This window comes from Cibotium barometz, chromosome 3 (assembly GCF_041138505.1).
Source record: "Cibotium barometz isolate CiBa-2024 chromosome 3, ASM4113850v1, whole genome shotgun sequence".
In the NCBI taxonomy this organism is placed as follows: Eukaryota; Viridiplantae; Streptophyta; class Polypodiopsida; order Cyatheales; family Cibotiaceae; genus Cibotium; species Cibotium barometz.
The window spans coordinates 35567760-35588143 of NC_141048.1; the positions used below are offsets into that span (position 1 = coordinate 35567760).

Genomic DNA, 20384 nt, shown 5'->3' on the forward strand with positions numbered 1-20384 from the left:
TGAAGTTATTGCACTCAGAACCAATATACTAGCAATAGTCAAAAAAATCACCACTGTTCTACATGTTTTTTGTGAAGTGGTGCTCTCAAAACTAATACACAAGTAGCAATTGTTAGAAAAATCACCACTATTTTATGGTTGTTAGATGGTGCATGTGCTTCCATGGACACCCTTGAAAGACTATTAGACTCTCTTAAAGCATCAATGCCCGGTATGGATTGAGGTGGTTAATTTCTCGATAGATTCCATTGATGCATTGCCATGATTGGCTCAAATGTTGGGCCATGTCATGTCCCCCACATATCTTAGGTAACAAAAATAGTTTTGTATTTTATGTGTTACAAATAAACCCATCCCACCTTCCATTGTAGCGGAGGTTGATGATGTCAACATGGGAGAAAAATATTATGGACTAAAATGATAAGTCTTTGCAAGATCATGCTACACCTGTCACAAGTGTGGACATTTGGCCTCCAATTATCCGACTCTTGCGTTGTGGACCCCTACTGATTCTATTTCTCCAACTCCGATTGTGGAAATATCAATAGGGTAGGCAAAGCCTACTCTAGCTAAAACAACGAATAAAATACATGTTGCTAACGCGTGTGTGGAAATAAGAGCAAGAGCAAGGCATCCAACTCATATGCCTGTGAAAACTAAAGAGATTGTCAAAAATGTTGTAAAGAATGTGCTAGATGCAGAGGGTTGGTAGACCCCAAACCCTAAAAAGGTTATTTCTATCTAAAAAGGTTATTTCTATTTGGTAGTGATGTGTGTGAACACACTAGGACCAGCCAGCAGCCGGGGCACTTTTTCCCTTTTTTACTCGTATATGCTAATCAGACTAAGGTCTCTAGACACCTACATAGCTCACATGTAAGGAAGGGCAGTCACTCAGCTTTATTACTTGGGACCTGGAGTTTATGGCATTGAAACAAAGCTTCCACTGTACTCCAACAAACTGCCAGCACTTTTTTGCATGAATCCCTCGGGTGTGCAGCTTCGAGGGCTTTTCACCCACATCTATATTCATGGCAGCAGGGCACATCTGCGAGAGATACTCAAGCTCTTTTACAACCTCCACCATTGTAGGTCGAGAAGATTTATCATGCTCCACACACCCGAGTGCCAACGTCACCAGCCCTTCCACAGCTTTCCATGGAAAATCTGTGAGGCCAGGATCAAGTAAGTGCTGCACTACAGCAGCCATTCCGCCTTGCTCCAATGCCATGCTTACCTCATTCACCACATATTTACCCCCTTGAATAGGCAACCTGCCAGTGACCAGCTCCAGCAATACCACACCAAAACTATACACATCACTTTTATCTGTGAGTTGGTTGGTCATGAAGTAGTCTAGGTCCAAGTATCCCTACACACGAGTATAAAAGTGTAGTTTTTGAGGCATATTCAATTCCAAACATTGACAAGACCAAACATCATTCAGGATCCTCAGTGAAGGAGGCCTACCTTTGTGCCTTTTACTTGTGTGGTTAATGGGGCATTGTCTTGATCATCAGGTGCAAGCTTGGAAAGACCAAAATCTGCAACTTTGGCAAGAGCTTGTGATCCAGAAGAATGTTGCTTGACTTGATATCTCTATGAATAATGGGTGGATTAGCGTCAGTATGTGGGTAGGCAATGCCCCTTGCAGAACCGATGGCAAGTGCAAGCCTTCTCTGCCAGTCCATGTAAAGCCCACTTCTACCTATAGAGAGAGAGAGAGAGAGAGAACATTGCAAAAGTAGTGACAACCAGGTAACTCCAAGATAATCTTAGCTAGAAAGAAGTTGATCTTCACTTCAAACACATGAAAGGTGTTACCTGAAAGACATTCTCTCATTGTCCCATTTGGCACATACTTGTATACAAGCATCTGCTCACCTTCCTCAAACAGAATCCAACGAGACTTACCAGGTTTCTATGATGCACCCTAGACAGTAGCTCAATCTCAGTTTTGAACTCAGTAGCACCTTGTAAGGAATTTTCCCCTGCTCTCTTAATGGCCACCTGTTCTCCAGACAAGAGAAACCCTTTGTATACCTGCAAAGGCAACCAAAATGCCTAAGTAAAGAGTTGCACATTTAAGCCCTCCCCCCCTACCCCCCCACAAAAAAAAAAAAAACCACCACCACCACCCACCCGCCCACCCGCTCACGCATGCACAAACACAAAAGGTAAGTTATTGACAGCCAAGAAGTGAATCATCAAGGTACCATTACTGACAACAACACACTTGCGAGATTTTGTTCAAACAAGCATCGCAACTACTGGTAATAAAAGATGAAATGTCAGGTTACCAAAAGGCTTATTTAACGACTCTGCCTTTTTTGCTCTCCTTTGCTGCCTTAAAGCATATACAGCCACTATTAAAGTTGTGATCATAAAAGTTGTCACTCCAACACCAAAAAAAAAATTTTGCAGCTCTGCTGAGTTTGTTCACTGTAACAACTGCATCATTAAAAAAAGCAAGTCTTGATACCTATTGCATGTGCAGACCCCGCCGGGATTGGGGGGGGGGGGGGGGGGGGGGGGGGAGGAGAGGGATGGGATGAAGAAAGAAAGAAAATTATATTAACATCTCCGGAAGGTCAAAATGACCTATGAGACACACTACATATCATGAAGTGGTACCATGCCTATCTTGAGCCAAAACATGTGGTCTAGCAAAACCTACGAGACACAATACATCATGAAGACCATGCCGATCTTGAGAAAAACCTGTGGTCCAGCAAAAGAAAACTGCTAATCAACTAGTATAGCTAAGATGCCAAACATCAAAAACAATCATCCGGGTGTGGTTTTTGTGTTAATCAATGAGAGCTCTTCCCTCATGATATATATGTAGAGAGGGGAGAGAGAGGCATCCCACTCTTAACATTCGCGCACCTCCCCACCCCCCACAGATGTGCATGCACATCGTATGAGACACAAAACAGACACAAAGTGGTACTTTCTATAATTCATTCTTAACTATTGCATTGGACTTACCTCTTTCATAAGGAGGGCCGAAAAATGCACATGTAACAGGTCCAATGAAAGGAAACTCAATTTCGTGATTCTTTAAAACATATGATATAAGAGCTGCATCATTAGGTTGCCATGACTATGTGCTATTGGGTGGGAAAACCAAAACCATCAATTGAACAGCAAACAGCACATCCAGCACCACTTGGCTTTCAAAGAGGGTGAGATTTTTCATGTAGTAATTTAATCCACTTGCAATCTGCTGCTCCATTTGAGAGACGACGTCATTTGTCAAGACAGGAATCTTTGTTGCAGAGAACATAATGCTTCCCACAACAGGATGGGTACACTGGCAGTGCCCATAAGCTTTAGGGTTAATTGCATAATTAGCAGAGCATTTGCTTGTGCAATCTGAAGCTGTGGTAGGGCCTGGAGGTGGGGCAAATGGAGCACTAGAAGTACACTCATTTGGATTGTTTTTATAGTAAGGATTACCATCCAACCTGTAATCACGTGGCACGTGTCAAAATACAATGCATTCCTGTCTATTGTCTCAGACAAAGACACAGATAGTGGACAGAAATAATAAAATGTTAAGTCTATAAGCTTTGGTGTGCAGAATTGCTGTGAGTTCAGCTTAATATTGATGCTTCATTATGCTCTAATTTCTTGATTAGTAGCAGGTTGTAACCAGATAAGGAAATTACTTACAGTAACTCTTGTGTATACGTGCCTTTGTCCAGGCTAGATATGTTGTTGTTTGTCACAACAACCAGAACAAGTGATGAGCTCGACGCCGTAAGGTTTATGGTGCCATCCAGATTGTTTGATCCAAGTGTCCTATTGTTTTTTTAAAAATTAATTAAAGCAATGAATTAACCTTCTTTTGATTTACAAGAATGTTCAAATCTGTACAAAGCCAAGAAAGGACTTACACATTTGAAATAAAGAAAAGGTTAAGTATTTTGACAGGCACGTTGCCAATCAAGTTTGAAGAAATCATTGATCTGCAAGGCAAAACAAAAGCATAAATACGGAATAATTGGACCTGGTTACTGGCTCTCTCTCTCTCTCTCTCTCTTCGGAGAGCCAGACGGCCTCAGCCCCCTGGACCTCGAGCACCCCAGGCTTACCAGCCCCAGATTGATGAGCTCCTTGCCCAACACCGAGCATCTGTAGCTGGTACCTTGTCCCTGCAAATCTAGGGGCCCTCATCACCCCCTCGCCAATGCTGGACATCCTTTATGGACCCCTACCACACATCAATGGATAGCTCCCTCTCCACACTCACACCCCCGTATCCTCTACACCCACTTTGTATCCATGATGATGACGATGGTGATCCTCCACGATGAGGATGACAATGATGATCCATAGATATCTACATCTACCTAGAGATTAGTGTTAGTTCTTTTTTTGTTATGTCGTCTTTTTTTCCATGATGAGATTCCGTGGACACATTGTACACCTTTTGTCTCATAGACCCATTTGGTCTTCTGCAAGACGTTAATATATCTTCTTCTTCATCATCTTCTCTCTCTCAAAACAAGCTCTAAGAAAAGAATACTGCACTCAAAGGATGGTTTCACGAACTTGAAGATCATCTTGCAATCCTGGAGAACAAACTGAGCTAGAGATCCGACATACACAAAACTTGTCATCAAGGTAAAAGCACAAATGAAGAAGACTTGGAAGATACGGTCAGCAGCTTCAACAGTGGTCAAGGAGGATTTACAGTAGCACGTCAAGTCTGAAGTCATAGCACAGATCGAGGAAATATTCCGAGGACGTTGATGGTTCGTCAGTTCTGCATGGGCAGATTGCCTGAAGGATGGTACGAGGGCTCTTTAGAGGACAAATTAAGAGAAACCATGCCAATGATCTCTCTCTCTCTCTCTCTCAATGGAGAATTCTTATTGTTAGCACTATTAGTGTAGGGGTTGGGATGGAGCCAAAGCTCTGATACCACTATGAGGGCCCTCGTACAACTTAATATGCCTAGCAGGTAGAATTGACTACTCACAATCACTTACTTGACTCAAATGTACAAGAATACGAGATAAATTATTGTCATGTACATGTTATCTTTACGAAATCCGAAAATTGCAGCACATAATTTGTGCAAGGTAGAGGTGAGAGTAAGAGAGAAATAAGAGACATGCATAGGGGGTTGAACTATCCGTGACTAGTGGCAAACACTGACCTTGCGCTGCTCCAATGTGTCCCCGTTGCTACACTTATGGGAAGGAGAAAATCATCGCGCCATTGCCTAGGGTGGAGGCCTGGAGTTATGCAAAACTACACAGATGCGACAAAGGGATTTGAATGACAAGTGAAGGGACACTTGTGGCAAACAAAAGACAAGTGGACGGACACTTGTTGAAAAAGTGGACAAGTGACAGGACACTTGTAGACTTGATTTGATGGACAAGTGTTGAGCCACTTGTCCCTCTTCTAGATCTTTCTTTCTACAAGTGTGTGCTGCATAAATAGAAATATCATTACCAAAACAAGATCAGAATCTCCCAAAAAGTCTCTTTAATTATGAGATGCATGCAAATCAAGCAATCAACCCTAATATAATATACAAGCTTCCTAACCAACATGAATTCTAAGCGAGCCGCATGGTTTGTTTCTTGTTATGTTTCATGTGCTTCTTCCTCCTCTCCCTTTGCTTCTTTTGCTTGTCTCTCTCTTGTCATGTGCATCATAGATGCCATGGACATTCCGAGGGCTAAATCCAGAAGAGGCACCCAGATAAAGAGTAGAACCAGGTAGAACCAGGATGATAGAGCACAGAGCACTCTTGGCAGGGTAGACTGGAGAAAGACGTGAAGAGCAAACTGAAGTTCAGATGACTGTCGGCTGCAGGCTGCACAGATGGCTTTCGGCTGCTCATGGACATGGTCGGCTGAACCAGAAATAGGGGTAGCAGCAGCAGGCGCAAGCAGGAGGACCAGTCGGCTGCGCATCATGAACAGGAAGGAGGACCAGTCGGCTGCGCATCATGAACAAGGAGAAGTCGGGTGTATTAAATAGCATTTTATGCATTTATTACTGGCCAACCAGCAGTCGGCCAGTTCACCAAGTGTCCAAGGGGCTATAAATAGGCCCAAGTGCTCATCATTGAACTCATTCACTCCCCCTAGGGGTGTGAGTCATTAGGGGTCCCATAGGGGACTGTTTTGGTGAGTTACCACCTTTTTATGTAAGGCCGTCCATGGCTGCAGATTTAGGTACCTTTTTGTACCATAGAATATACTGAATTTTCCAGCACATCTCTCTCTCTACTCTCTCTCTATATCTGCGTTTTGCATCAGATGGTTTCCAAGAGTGTTTAGGGCTGAAAGAAGACTCCCAAAGCTTCCGCGCGTTACATTGGTATCAAAGCATCAGGCTCAGCCAAGCTAAACGCTGATTCAGTCCCATATGATGGTGTACAGGTCCAAGGTACAGGAAAGTACACGGATTCGAAGCCCAAGGCAGAGTCAGGGCAGGAATGGATTGTCGACTAGAGGAACCAGATGCATAGATCTTTGTCTGAGACAGAGTGGTTTAGAGAACAAGCCGGGTTTTCAGAGAAAACAGTTGCCAGCGATGGATGATGACAGAGGGACTACGGGTCAGGATTGGGATGATGACAGTCATCCAAGAGCAGGTTGGAATCCCGTCATCATCAAGTTTAGCAGAGGGGGATGTCATGTGCATCATAGATGCCATGGACATTCTGAGGGCTAAATCGAGAAGAGGCAGCCAGATCAAGAGTAGAACCAGGTAGAACCAGGATGATAGAGCATAGAGCACTCTTGGCAGGGTAGACTGGAGAAAGACGTGAAGAGCAAACTTAAGTTTAGATGACTGTCGGCTGCAGGCTGCACAGATGGCTGTCGGCTGCTCATGGACATGGTCGGCTGAACCAGAAATAGGGGCAGCCAACAGGCGCAAGCAGGAGGACCAGTCGGCTGCGCATCATAAACAGGAAGGAGGACCAGACTCATCAGCTGCAAATATCTCATCCTTTGTGCGAAGGATGGGTGGCAAAACCACCTTACCATAAACAATCTCAAACGGGGCCTTTCCCGTAGATGCATGTACTGTGTTGTTGTATGCAAATTCCACTAGCGGTAAGTACTTCTCCCAAGAAGACTTCTGATCTGCCACATAACATTTCAAGAGATCCAACACAGCTGAATTTGCAGCCTCACTTTGCCCATCCGTTTGAGGGTGATAAGCTGATGAGAAGTCCAATTTGGTACCCATATTATCAAATAAGGCCCGCCAAAAGAGACTTGTAGTCCTGGGATCTCTATCCCCCACAATGGACTTCGGCATTCCATGATGTTTGAACACTTGTGTAAGATATATTTTAACCATATGCTTAGCTTTGATGGTCTTTTTGACCGGCAAGAAATGAGCTTGCTTGCTAAACCTGTCCACAATTGCCCAAATAAGAAGAACAAAGCTGAAAATGCTAATGTACCGAAGCCTGATGTGCATATGGTTCCGCATGTGCAGGGCAACACTTCACATGATAACAAAGATAGGTTTGTATACAAAGCTTGGGGACAACTCAAGAATCAGCCCGCTTTGTTTATGTTTGATGATGGTGCAACGGAGAATTTCATATCCACTCAGATGGCAGCTGCTTTGGGTATTGAAGTGGAGGACATGGGTCCTCAAATTGAAGCAAGTTGCGCATACACATTCAAGGCTATGTGGATCATGAGGATTTTCTTGTGGCGCCTTTGAATGGCTGTGATGTATTGCTTGGAAAGCCTTGGCATACACATATTGATCCGTGCAAGGCTTACAAGACTAACAGGATCACCTTCATGCATAAAGGCCGAGAACATGTAATTGATGCTGGTGAAGAGGGTGATACCATTCCCCTTGTATCTCATGTACAAATTACGAAAGTAATGAAAAAGAGTATTTTTGCGTACTTGATTTTTGTACGAGATCCTGTTGAGAAAAATGATGTACACGTAAACACTCTTTGTAATGATAGGCTGAAATTTTTGCAAGAGCACAATGATTGTTTTGCTGATGAGTTACCAAATGAGTTACCACCTGTACGACCGGAAGATCATCGCATTGATCTTGTGCCGGGTAGCTCACCACCTAATAGGCCAGCCTATCGTGTAAGTGCATCCCAAAAAGAGGAGATCATGATGCAAGTAAATGAGCTTCTTGAGAAGGGTTTGGTTCAGCCAAGCTCTTCCCCATATTGTTCACCCGTCCTCTTAGTTCAAAAGAAGGATGGATCCTTTCGTATGTGTGTGGATTATAGAGCTTTGAATAAGCTTACCATCAAGAATCCGTTTCCGATTCCACGCATAGACGACATCCTTGACAAGTTGGATGGATCGGCATGCTTTAGCCGAATTGATCTCAAGAGTGGATATCATCAAGTGCGTGTAGTGCCTGAGGATGTACACAAAACTGCTTTCAGGATAGCATTTGGGCTTTATGAGTATCTTGTTATGCCTTTTGGTCTTACAAATGCCCCGGCTACATTCAATAGAATGATGGATCGCATATTCCGTGGGTACAGGAAATTTACAGGTGTCTTCTTTGATGACATCCTAGTCTTCTCGAAGACCGAAGAAGAGCATAAAGTTCATTTGGCTATTGTTTTTGAAGAGCTCCATAAGCATAAACTCTTCATAAATGCAAAGAAGAGTGAGTTCTCCTTGTCAAAGATACATTATCTTGGGAAATGTATCAATGCATGTTAAGGAGCCAGCCATGTCTCATGCTTACAGCGCACATGTATCTATGCCTTATGCATCACCTTTTGATCCAAAAAAGATGCCAGTTAACAGGGGCTGTCCCAATGGACAAACATGGGGGAAAACATGTTGAGATGCACACACATGCATCAAAGTCTCGTGACTTCAAAGCCGGAGACAAATCTGTGAAGTTTGACACATATCATGGGGAATATGATGCATCAAAGGCACTTGCTTTTATTGCCCAGTTTGATATTGCTTTCAGTGATGAGGATTTCACTCAGAAATCCATGATCCGGCATGTAAGCATGTTCATGAAAGGCACTGCTGCCCATTGGTGGCTCACGGAGAAGCTCTCACCGAATCCTGTTAGATCATGGGAAGAGTTCAAGGAGAGGTTCTATGCTCAATTCTTGCCTCCCAATGCATTGAATGAGATAACAATGAAGTGGGATTGGGTAAAGCAAAATGAGGGGAATCGGTAAATGCATATGTACAAGAGTTTTGGAAAGTGCTCTTGGAGGTGTCTCCATTTATGCATGTCACCGAGGCGGAAAAGAAGAGAAGGTTTCAATCGGGATTGCAACCCGTGTACAAAGCGGGATTACAAATGTATCTTGGTCATACCTTACACCAATTAATCGCAGCCGCCACCGCCACCGAGCAATTGGAACTCAAATTGAGTCGATCCAATAAGGCTAAACTCTCATTTCAAGGCAAAAAGAGGGCTGTCCAAAACCTGCAAAATGATGGACAGCCACCTAAAAGGGACCAAAACCAAGCCAAATCAAGTCCAAAAGCTGAAAATAAATTTGCTAAAAAGCGCCCTTATAAGCCGGCAAACTTTGGTCTTAGTGCTGAGAAGAAGGAGCAATATATGCGTGAAGGCAAATGCTTTACTTGTGGCAGCACTGAGCACATGGCAAGAGCATGCCCGTGAAGCTATGTATTGAGATTCTCCAATAGTAATACAATTTACTCAAGGGAGGGGTCGGCTGTTCCGGCTCATTGTGTGTCTCTTGTCAATTCAACAATTTACTTCTTGTATATGAGCAAGTGTCCTTCAAATCTTAGTGTATTTAAGTGTATTGATTAGCATTGTGTTCAACCAAGTCACATTGGTATCAGAGCATACGGTTCTCTTTCACTTCTAACGTGAGAGACGATCACCGTGAACACTAGCTATCTCTACACTTAGAACATTATGGACAGCCATACAATGAATGTTGGAGATGCTAATACAAGAGGCAGGGACAATGAAATGCATGCCTCCAATGCTTTACAGGATGAGCAAACTCATGTGGTGGACAATAGGGAACATGAATACGTGGGACAGCCGTCCCGTGGAAAAGAGAAGATGCAAAAAGAAGAGTCCATAGTCTTGAGGGCTGAACTTACTCTCCATGCACAACAAGAAGAATTGAATCTCTATCGCCGCGAGGATCCATTGGTACATGATTGTTTGAAGGCCAAGAAAGCTGAATCTTATATGGATCATGCAATGGCAATGATTGCTCAAGAGTTGCACATGCAACCGAGGGATGCAGCACGTGCATACTTGGCTCGTACCGAGGATGCCTATGCAGAAAAGGCAACCATCCCAAATGTCTTGGAATCCCCACTGGTACCCGAACAAGAACTTATGTCTAAGAGGATAAATCTCCATGCTATGGGAGAGGAACGATCAGTGACTTCACGCCATGCAGGAATACCTTATGTAGCCCGTGAAGGATACAATGTTTATGGCAGTGGTCAAAATGTATGTCAAATGCCATTGCCGGCTGAAAATGTACATGCACAACACATGCAACATGGGTGCAATTTTCTGTTGGTGCAGGTATTCCGCGTATCTCTCATGCCACTCATGCCTTCCAGTGTGCTCGTGAGGGAGAAGCTATGGCTGAAAATGTATCAATGCATGTTGAGGGGCCAGCCATGCCTCATGCTTACAGGGCACATGTATCTATGCCTTATGCATCACCTTTTGGTCTAAAAATGATGCCAGTTACAAGGGCTGTCCCAATGGACAAACATGGGGGAAAACATGTTGAGATGCACACACATGCATCAGAGTCTCGTGACTTCAATGCCGGAGACAAATCTGTGAAGTTTGACACATATCATGGGGAATATGATGCATCAAAGGCACTTGCTTTTATTGCCCAGTTTGATATTGCTTTCAGTGATGAGGATCTCACTCAGAAATCCATGATCCGGCATGTAAGCATGTTCATGAAAGGCACTGCTGCCCATTGGTGGCTCACGGAGAAGCTCTCACCGAATCCTGTTAGATCATGGGAAGAGTTCAAGGAGAGGTTCTATGCTCAATTCTTGCCTCCCAATGCATTGAATGAGATAACAATGAAGTGGGATTGGGTAAAGCAAAATGAGAGGGAATCGGTAAATGCATATGTACAAAAGTTTTGGAAAGTGCCCTTGGAGGTGTCTCCATTTATGCATGTCACCGAGGCGGAAAGGAAGAGAAGGTTTCAATCGGGATTGCAACCCGTGTACAAAGCGGGATTACAAATGTATCCTGGTCATACCTTACACCAATTAATCGCAGCCGCCACCGCCACCGCCGCCGCCACCGAGCAATTGGAACTCAAATTGAGTCGATCCAATAAGGCTAAACCCTCATTTCAAGGCAAAGAGAGGCCTGTCCAAAACCAGCAAAATGATGGACAGCCACCTAAAAGGGACCAAAACCAAGCCAAATCAGGTCCAAAAGCTGAAAATAAATTTGCTAAAAAGCGCCCTTATAAGCCGGCAAACTTTGGTCTTAGTGCTGAGAAGAAGGAGCAATATATGCGTGAAGACAAATGCTTTACTTGTGGCGGCACTGAGCACATGGCAAGAGCATGCCCGTGAAGCTATGTATTGAGATTCTCCAATAGTAATACAATTTACTCAAGGGAGGGGTCGGCCGTTGTTCCCGCTCATTGTGTGTCTCTTGTCAATTCAGCAATTTACTTCTTGTATATGAGCAAGTGTCCTTCAAATCTTAGTGTATTTAAGTGTATTGATTAGCATTGTGTTCAACCAAGTCACATTGGTATCAGAGCATACGGTTCTCTTTCACTTCTATTGTGAGAGACGATCACCGTGAACACTAGCTATCTCTACACTTAGAACATTATGAACAGCCATACAATGAATGTTGGAGATGCTAATACAAGAGGCAGGGACAATGAAATGCATGCCTCCAATGCTTTACAGGATGAGCAAACTCATGTGGTGGACAATAGGGAACATGAATATGTGGGACAGCCGTCCCGTGGAAAAGAGAAGATGCAAAAAGAAGAGTCCATAGTCTTGAGGGCTGAACTTACTCTCCATGCACAACAAGAAGAATTGAATCTCTATCGCCGCGAGGATCCATTGGTACATGATGGTTTGAAGGCCAAGAAAGCTGAATCTTATATGAATCATCATGCAATGGCAATGATTGCTCAAGAGTTGCACATGCAACCGAGGGATGCAGCACGTGCATACTTGGCTCGTACCGAGGATGCCTATGCAGAAAAGGCAACCATCCCAAATGTCTTGGAATCCCCACTGGTACCCGAACAAGAACTTATGTCTAAGAGGATAAATCTCCATGCTATGGGAGAGGAACGATCAGTGACTTCACGCCATGCAGGAATACCTTATGTAGCCCGTGAAGGATACAATGTTTATGGCAGTGGTCAAAATGTATGTCAAATGCCATTGCCGGCTGAAAATGTACATGCACAACACATGCAACATGGGCTGCAATTTTCTGTTGGTGCAGGTATTCCGCGTATCTCTCATGCCACTCATGCCTTCCAGTGTGCTCGTGAGGGAGAAGCTATGGCTGAAAATCAATGCATGTTGAGGGGCTAGCCATGCCTCATGCTTACAGGGCACATGTATCTATGCCTTATGCATCACCTTTTGGTCCAAAAATAATGCCAGTTTACAGGGGCTGTCCCAATGGACAAACATGGGGGAAAACATGTTGAGATGCACACACATGCATCAAAGTCTCGTGACTTCAAAGCCAGAGACAAATCTGTGATGTTTGACACATATCATGGGGAATATGATGCATCAAAGGCACTTGCTTTTGCCCAGTTTGATATTGCTTTTAGTGATGAGGATTTCATTCAGAAATCCATGATCCGGCATGTAAGCATGTTCATGAAAGGCACTGCTGCCCATTGGTGGCTCACGGAGAAGCTCTCACCGAATCTTGTTAGATCATGGGAAGAGTTCAAGGAGAGGTTCTATGCTCAATTCTTGCCTCCCAATGCATTGAATGAGATAACAATGAAGTGGGATTGGGTAAAGCAAAATGAGGGGGAATCGGTAAATGCATATGTACAAAAGTTTTGGAAAGTGCTCTTGGAGGTGTCTCCATTTATGCATGTCACCGAGGCGGAAAGGAAGAGAAGGTTTCAATCGGGATTGCAACCCGTGTACAAAGCGGGATTACAAATGTATCCTGGTCATACCTTACACCAATTAATCGCAGCCGCCACCGCCACCGCCACCGCCGCCGCCACCGACCAATTGGAACTCAAATTGAGTCGATCCAATAAGGCTAAACCCTCATTTCAAGACAAAGAGAGGGCTGTCCAAAACCTGCAAAATGATGGACAGCCACCTAAAAGGAACCAAAACCAAGCCAAATCAGGTCCAAAAGCTGAAAATAAATTTGCTAAAAAGCGCCCTTATAAGCCGGCAAACTTTGGTCTTAGTGCGGAGAAGGAGGAGCAATATATGCGTGAAGGCAAATGCTTTACTTGTGGCAGCACTGAGCACATGGCAAGAGCATGCCCGTGAAGCTATGTATTGAGATTCTCCAATAGTAATACAATTTACTCAAGGGAGGGATCGGCCGTTGTTCCGGCTCATTGTGTGTCTCTTGTCAATTCAGCAATTTACTTCTTGTATATGAGCAAGTGTCCTTGAAATCTTAGTGTATTTAAGTGTACTGATTAGCATTGTGTTCAACCAAGTCACACTGGTATCAGAGCATATGGTTCTCTTTCACTTCTATCGTGAGAGACAATCACCGTGAACACTAGCTATCTCTACACTTGGAACATTATGGACAGCCATACAATGAATGTTGGAGATGCTAATACAAGAGGCAGGGACAATGAAATGCATGCCTCCAATGCTTTACAGGATGAGCAAACTCATGTGGTGGACAATAGGGAACATGAATATGTGGGACAGCCGTCCCGTGGCAACGAGAAGATGCAAGAAGAAGAGTCCATAGTCTTGAGGGCTGAACTTACTCTTCTCCATGCACAACAAGAAGAATTGAATCTCTATCGCCGCGAGGATCCATTGGTACATGATCGTTTGAAGGCCAAGAAAGCTGAATCTTATATGAATCATCATGCAATGGCAATGATTGCTCAAGAGTTGCACATGCAACCGAGGGATGCAGCACGTGCATACTTGGCTCGTACCGAGGATGCCTATGCAGAAAAGGCAACCATCCCAAATGTCTTGGAATCCCCACTGGTACCCGAACAAGAACTTATGTCTAAGAGGATAAATCTCCATGCTATGGGAGAGGAACGATCAGTGACTTCACGCCATGCAGGAATACCTTATGTAGCCCGTGAAGGATACAATGTTTATGGCAGTGGTCAAAATGTATGTCAAATGCCATTGCCGGCTGAAAATGTACATGCACAACACACGCAACATGGGCTGCAATTTTCTGTTGGTGCAGGTATTCCGCGTATCTCTCATGCCACTCATGCCTTCCAGTGTGCTCGTGAGGGAGAAGCTATGGCTGAAAATCAATGCATGTTGAGGGGCTAGCCATGCCTCATGCTTACAGGGCACATGTATCTATGCCTTATGCATCACCTTTTGGTCCAAAAATGCTGCCAGTTTATAGGGGCTGTCCCAATGGACAAACATGGGGGAAAACATGTTGAGATGCACACACATGCATCAAAGTCTCGTGACTTCAAAGCCAGAGACAAATCTGTGAAGTTTGACACATATCATGGGGAATATGATGCATCAAAGGCACTTGCTTTTATTGCCCAGTTTGATATTGCTTTCCGTGATGAGAATTTCACTCAGAAATCCATGATCCGGCATGTAAGCATGTTCATGAAAGGCACTGCTGTCCATTGGTGGCTCACGGAGAAGCTCTCACCGAATCTTGTTAAATCATGGGAAGAGTTCAAGGAGAGGTTCTATGCTCAATTCTTGCCTCCCAATGCATTGAATGAGATAACAATGAAGTGGGATTGGGTAAAGTAAAATGAGGGGGAATCGGTAAATGCATATGTACAAAAGTTTTGGAAAGTGCTCTTGGAGGTGTCTCCATTTATGCATGTCACCGAGGCGGAAAGGAAGAGAAGGTTTCAATCGGGATTGCAACCCGTGTACAAAGCGGGATTACAAATGTATCCTGGTCATACCTTACACCAATTAATCGCAGCCGCCACCGCCACCGCCACCGAGCAATTGGAACTCAAATTGAGTCGATCCAATAAGGCTAAACCCTCATTTCAAGGCAAAGAGAGGGCTGTCCAAAACCTGCAAAATGATGGACATCCACCTAAAAGGGACCAAAACCAAGCCAAATCAAGTCCAAAAGCTGAAAATAAATTTACTAAAAAGCGCCCTTATAAGCCGGCAAACTTTGGTCTTAGTGCTGAGAAGAAGGAGCAATATATGCGTGAAGGCAAATGCTTTACTTGTGGCAGCACTGAGCACATGGCAAGAGCATGCCCGTGAAGCTATGTATTGAGATTCTCCAATTGTAATACAATTTACTCAAGGGAGGGGTCGGCCGTTGTTCCCGCTCATTGTGTGTCTCTTGTTAATTCAGCAATTTACTTCTTGTATATGAGCAAGTGTCCTTCAAATCTTAGTGTATTTAAGTGTATTGATTAGCATTGTGTTCAACCAAGTCACATTGGTATCAGAGCATACGGTTCTCTTTCACTTCTATCGTGAGAGACGATCACCGTGAACACTAGCTATCTCTACACTTAGAACATTATGGACAGCCATACAATGAATGTTGGAGATGCTAATACAAGAGGCAGGGACAATGAAATGCATGCCTCCAATGCTTTACAGGATGAGCAAACTCATGTGGTGGACAATAGGGAACATGAATATGTGGGACAGCCGTCCCGTGGCAAAGAGAAGATGCAAGAAGAAGAGTCCATAGTCTTGAGGGCTGAACTTACTCTTCTCCATGCACAACAAGAAGAATTGAATCTCTATCGCCGCGAGGATCCATTGGTACATGATCGTACATGATTTCTCCATTGGAATCCCGTCATCAAGTTTAGCAAAGGGGGATGTCATGTGCATCATAGATGCCATGGACATTCTGAGGGCTAAATCCAGAAGAGGCAGCCAGATAAAGAGTAGAACCAGGTAGAACCAGGATGATAGAGCACAGAGCACTCTTGGCAGGGTAGACTCGAGAAAGACGTGAAGAGCAAACTGAAGTTCAGATGACTGTCGGCTGCAGGCTGCACAGATGGTTGTCGGCTGCTCATGGACATGGTCGGCTGAACCAGAAAAAGGGGCAGCAGCAGGCACAAGCAGGAGGACTAGTCGGCTGCGCATCATGAACAAGGAGAAGTCGGGTGTATTAAATAGCATTTTATAGATTTATTACTGGCCGACCAGCAGTCGGCCAGTTTACCAAGTGTCCAAGGGGCTATAAATAGGCCCAAGTGCTCATCATTGAGCTCATTCACTCCTCCTAGGGGTGTGAGTCATTAGGGGTCCCATAGGGGACTGTTTTGGTGAGTTACCACCTTTTTATGTAAGGCAACCCATGGCTGCAGATTTAGGTACCTTTTTGTACCACAGAATATACTGAATTTTCCAGCACATCTCTCTCTATATCTGCATTTTGCATCAGATGGTTTCCAAGAGTGTTTAGGGCTGAAAGAAGACTCCCAGAGCTTCCGCGCGTTACATTGGTATCAGAGCATCAGGCTCAGCCAGGCTAAACGCTGATTCAGTCCCATATGATGGTGTACAGGTCCAAGGTACAGGAAAGTACACGGATTCGAAGCCCAAGGCAAGAACACAGATCGGGAAGAACTCCCAGGAGGTTTGTTGGTGGTGTTCCACAGTGCCAGATGGGGATGGCAGTTCCGTGAGCCACATAGGTTCTCAGGCAACGGTCCCAAGGGAGGTTTATCCTCCAAGGCTGATGTGAGAGTGCCAGACTTATTTCTCGGGAATGAAGACCAAGACGGTGTTCAGAGTCGGGGCAGGAATGGATTGTGGACTAGAGGAACCAGATGCATAGATCTTCGTCTGAGACAGAGTGGTTTGGAGAGTAGGTCGGGTTTTCAGAGAAAACGATTGCCAGGGATGGATGATGACAGAGGGACTACGGGACAGGATTGGGATGATGACAGTCATCCAAGAGCAGGTTGGAATCCCGTCATCAAGTTTAGCAGAGGGGGATGTCATGTGCATCATAGATGCCATGGACATTCTGAGGGCTAAATCCAGAAGAGGCAGCCAGATGAAGAGTAGAACCAGGTAGAACCAGGATGATAGAGCATAGAGCACTCTTGGCAGGGTAGACTGGAGAAAGACGTGAAGAGCAAACTAAAGTTCAGATGACTGTCGGCTGCTGCAGGCTGCACAGATGGCTGTCGGCTGCTCATGGACATGGTCGGCTGAACCAGAAATAGGGGTAGCAGCAGCAGGCGCAAGCAGGAGGGCCAGTCGGCTGCGCATCATGAACAGGAAGGAGGACCAGTCGGCTGCGCATCATGAACAAGGAGAAGTCGGGTGTATTAAATAGCATTTTATGCATTTATTACTGGCCGACCAGCAGTCGGCCAGTTTACCAAGTGTCCAAGGGGCTATAAATAGGCCCAAGTGCTCATCTTTGAACTCATTCACTCCCCCTAGGGGTGTGAGTCATTAGGGGTCCCATAGGGGACTGTTTTCGTGAGTTACCACCTTTTTATGTAAGGCAGCCCATGGCTGCAGATTTAGGTACCTTTTTGTACCATAGAATATACTGAATTTTCCAGCACATCTCTCTCTCTACTCTCTCTCTATATCTGCGTTTTGCATCAGATGGTTTCCAAGAGTGTTTAGGGCTGAAAGAAGACTCCCAAAGCTTCCGCAAGTTACATTGGTATCAGAGCATCATGCTCAACCAGGCTAAACGCTGATTCAGTCCCATATGATGGTGTACAGGTCCAAGGTACAGGAAAGTACACGGATTCGAAGCCCAAGGCAAGAACACAGATCGGGAAGAACTCCCAGGAGGTTTGTTGGTGGTGTTCCACAGTGCCAGATGGGGATGGCAGTTCCATGAGCCAGATAGGTTCTCAGGCAACGGTCCCAAGGGAGGTTTATCCTCCAAGGCTAATGTGAGAGTGCCAGACTCATTTCTCAGGAATGAAGACCAAGACGGTGTTCAGAGTCAGGGCAGGAATGGATTGTGGACTAGAGGAACCAGATGCATAGATCTTCGTCTGAGACAGAGTGGTTTGGAGAACAGGCCGGGTTTTCAGAGAAAACGGTTGCCAGGGATGGATGATGACAAAGGGACTACGGGACAGGATTGGGATGATGACAGTCATCCAAGAGCAGGTTGGAATCCCGTCATCAAGTTTAGCAAAGGGGGATGTCATGTGCATCATAGATGCCATGGACATTCTGAGGGCTAAATCCAGAAAAGGCAGCCAGATAAGCACCAGGCGCAAGGAGGAGGACCAGTCGGCTGCGCATCATGAACAGGAAGGAGGACCAGTCGGCTGCGCATCATGAACAAGAAGAAGTCGGGTGTATTAAATAGCATTTTATGCATTTATTACTGGCCGACCAGCAGTCGGCCAGTTTACCAAGTGTCCAAGGGGCTATAAATAGGCCCAAGTGCTCATCATTGAACTCATTCACTCCCCCTAGGGGTGTGAGTCATAAGGGGTCCCATAGGGGACTGTTTTGGTGAGTTACCACCTTTTTATGTAAGGCCGTCCATGGCTGCAGATTTAGGTACCTTTTTGTACCATAGAATATACTGAATTTTCCAGCACATCTCTCTCTCTACTCTCTCTCTATATCTGCGTTTTGCATCAGATGGTTTCCAAGAGTGTTTAGGGCTGAAAGAAGACTCCCAGAGCTTCCGCGTGTTACATCTCTTCAACAAAACCAAGCGATAAGTCAAAATCTTAACTACAAGATTTAGGTAGGCTTGACACCAACACAATGCACATAGAGATGGTCTAGCGACTTGACACAAGGTTCTTTTTCTCACAATATACCTCCTCCATCTTGAGGTAGTCCGCTATTGTGATGGAGTGGTTTGCTTCACCCCCTTTTGGATAGAACAACAGGTTCTTGCAACAACCCCAAACAGTAGTTTGAAGACAAAATCTTTATCTCAGCTTGAGAAAAAGTTATAACTTCTGTACGTATGATGGATCTCATAATACTAATCTTCTTCTTAAGTTCATTCATCAATTTCAAATTCTGTATGGTCGGGATAAGTATAAGGAGAAGGAAAAGATCAAGTTTGTTGCTCTTCATCTCATTGATCTTGCCCACACTTGGTGATGGGATTGGAGTATGATCATACTGCACCAAAATCTTGGAGGTCTTTTGTTTGTGAGATCAAGGCACAATTTCTTCCCATCCATTTCAAGTGAGAGGTGAAGATGGAGTCGAGAGAGGGACCGATTCTGACAAAGAGAGGGTGAATCTCTTGATGAGATCATTAAGAGATTCTGGGAGCTTCTTCTCAAAGTCCAACACTTCAAGAAGGTTAGCAACTCTGAGAAGATAAAGAAATTTCAAGGAGGTTTGCATTTCAAACTTTGTACTACTCTCAATCATTATAAATGTTCTAGTCTTAAAGAACTATTATACCATGCTAAGACATGGAAAATGGAGAATGGTAGCAGCAAGCCATTCAAAGTGAATAATCAGAAGAGACCTCCAAACAACAAAGAAGGGGCTGTAAATGGAGAAAAACAACAGCAAATTCAGCCGCCATTTAAGAAGAAAATGAAGCCATATCCAACACCAAATGCTCCTTAAAGCCACTCTACCATCATGTACCCACACAACATGCTGCTTTCCGAAGAAGAAAAATAACAATACATGAGGGAAGGAAAATGTTTCAGTGCAGACAGCAAAGACGTGGTGAAGCAATGTCCTAACAACAAACAAACACCAGGTAAAGGAATTTTGAAGACACCTCAAAATAATGTTGCACAACATGCCACCATCAACACTGTAGGAGATGTGTTTGGAAACACAGGCTATACACCAAAAATGCGCCAACTGTTAAAAGTTTGGGGCCAGTTTCAAGGAAAGCATGCTTCTTCTTAATCAATTCAGCAGCCAATGAGAACTTCATCTCATGGCAGCTAGCCAAGGACCTAGGGCTAAAGCATGAAGATATGGAAATACCCATGGAGCTTCGCCAAGCTGTGCATCCTGATGATGGGGATTCCAAGAAGACTGTCGTACCTTACATCGATAAGTTGAAATTCCAATTGCAAGGCTGCAGTGATTAGGATACCTTCTGCATTGGAAACCTGGATGATTCAGATATCATTCTTGACATGCCCTAGAATCACAGAGTGGGCTCGAGCTCTACTCTCAGAAAAAGGTGGTTGTGTTTAAACACAAGGGCAAAAAGTACGAGATCCAAGCACGTGGATTCGTGTTGCGATT

At 44.4% G+C, this 20384-nt stretch overlaps 1 protein-coding gene and 1 pseudogene across 2 annotated transcripts in view; both read right to left on the bottom strand.

The window, feature by feature from the left end:
• Window positions 1–461: 461 nt before the first annotated feature.
• Window positions 462–20384, bottom strand: part of LOC147640003 (uncharacterized) — a 42711-nt pseudogene continuing 22788 nt past the window's right edge. The window contains exons 12-15 of the transcript XR_015262278.1: window positions 1974–2043; window positions 1825–1876; window positions 1471–1708; window positions 462–1372 (exon numbers count right to left, since the gene is read on the bottom strand). The product of XR_015262278.1 is annotated as an uncharacterized LOC147640003 (transcript). The remainder of the gene's footprint in view (window positions 1373–1470; window positions 1709–1824; window positions 1877–1973; window positions 2044–20384) is intronic.
• Window positions 2530–20384, bottom strand: part of LOC147640004 (uncharacterized) — a 37907-nt gene continuing 20052 nt past the window's right edge. The window contains exons 2-4 of the mRNA XM_086776217.1: window positions 3903–3974; window positions 3679–3807; window positions 2530–3470 (exon numbers count right to left, since the gene is read on the bottom strand). Of these exons, the coding sequence (XP_086632343.1) occupies window positions 3107–3470; window positions 3679–3807; window positions 3903–3970 (561 nt within the window). The 5' untranslated portion in view covers window positions 3971–3974 and the 3' untranslated portion in view covers window positions 2530–3106. The remainder of the gene's footprint in view (window positions 3471–3678; window positions 3808–3902; window positions 3975–20384) is intronic.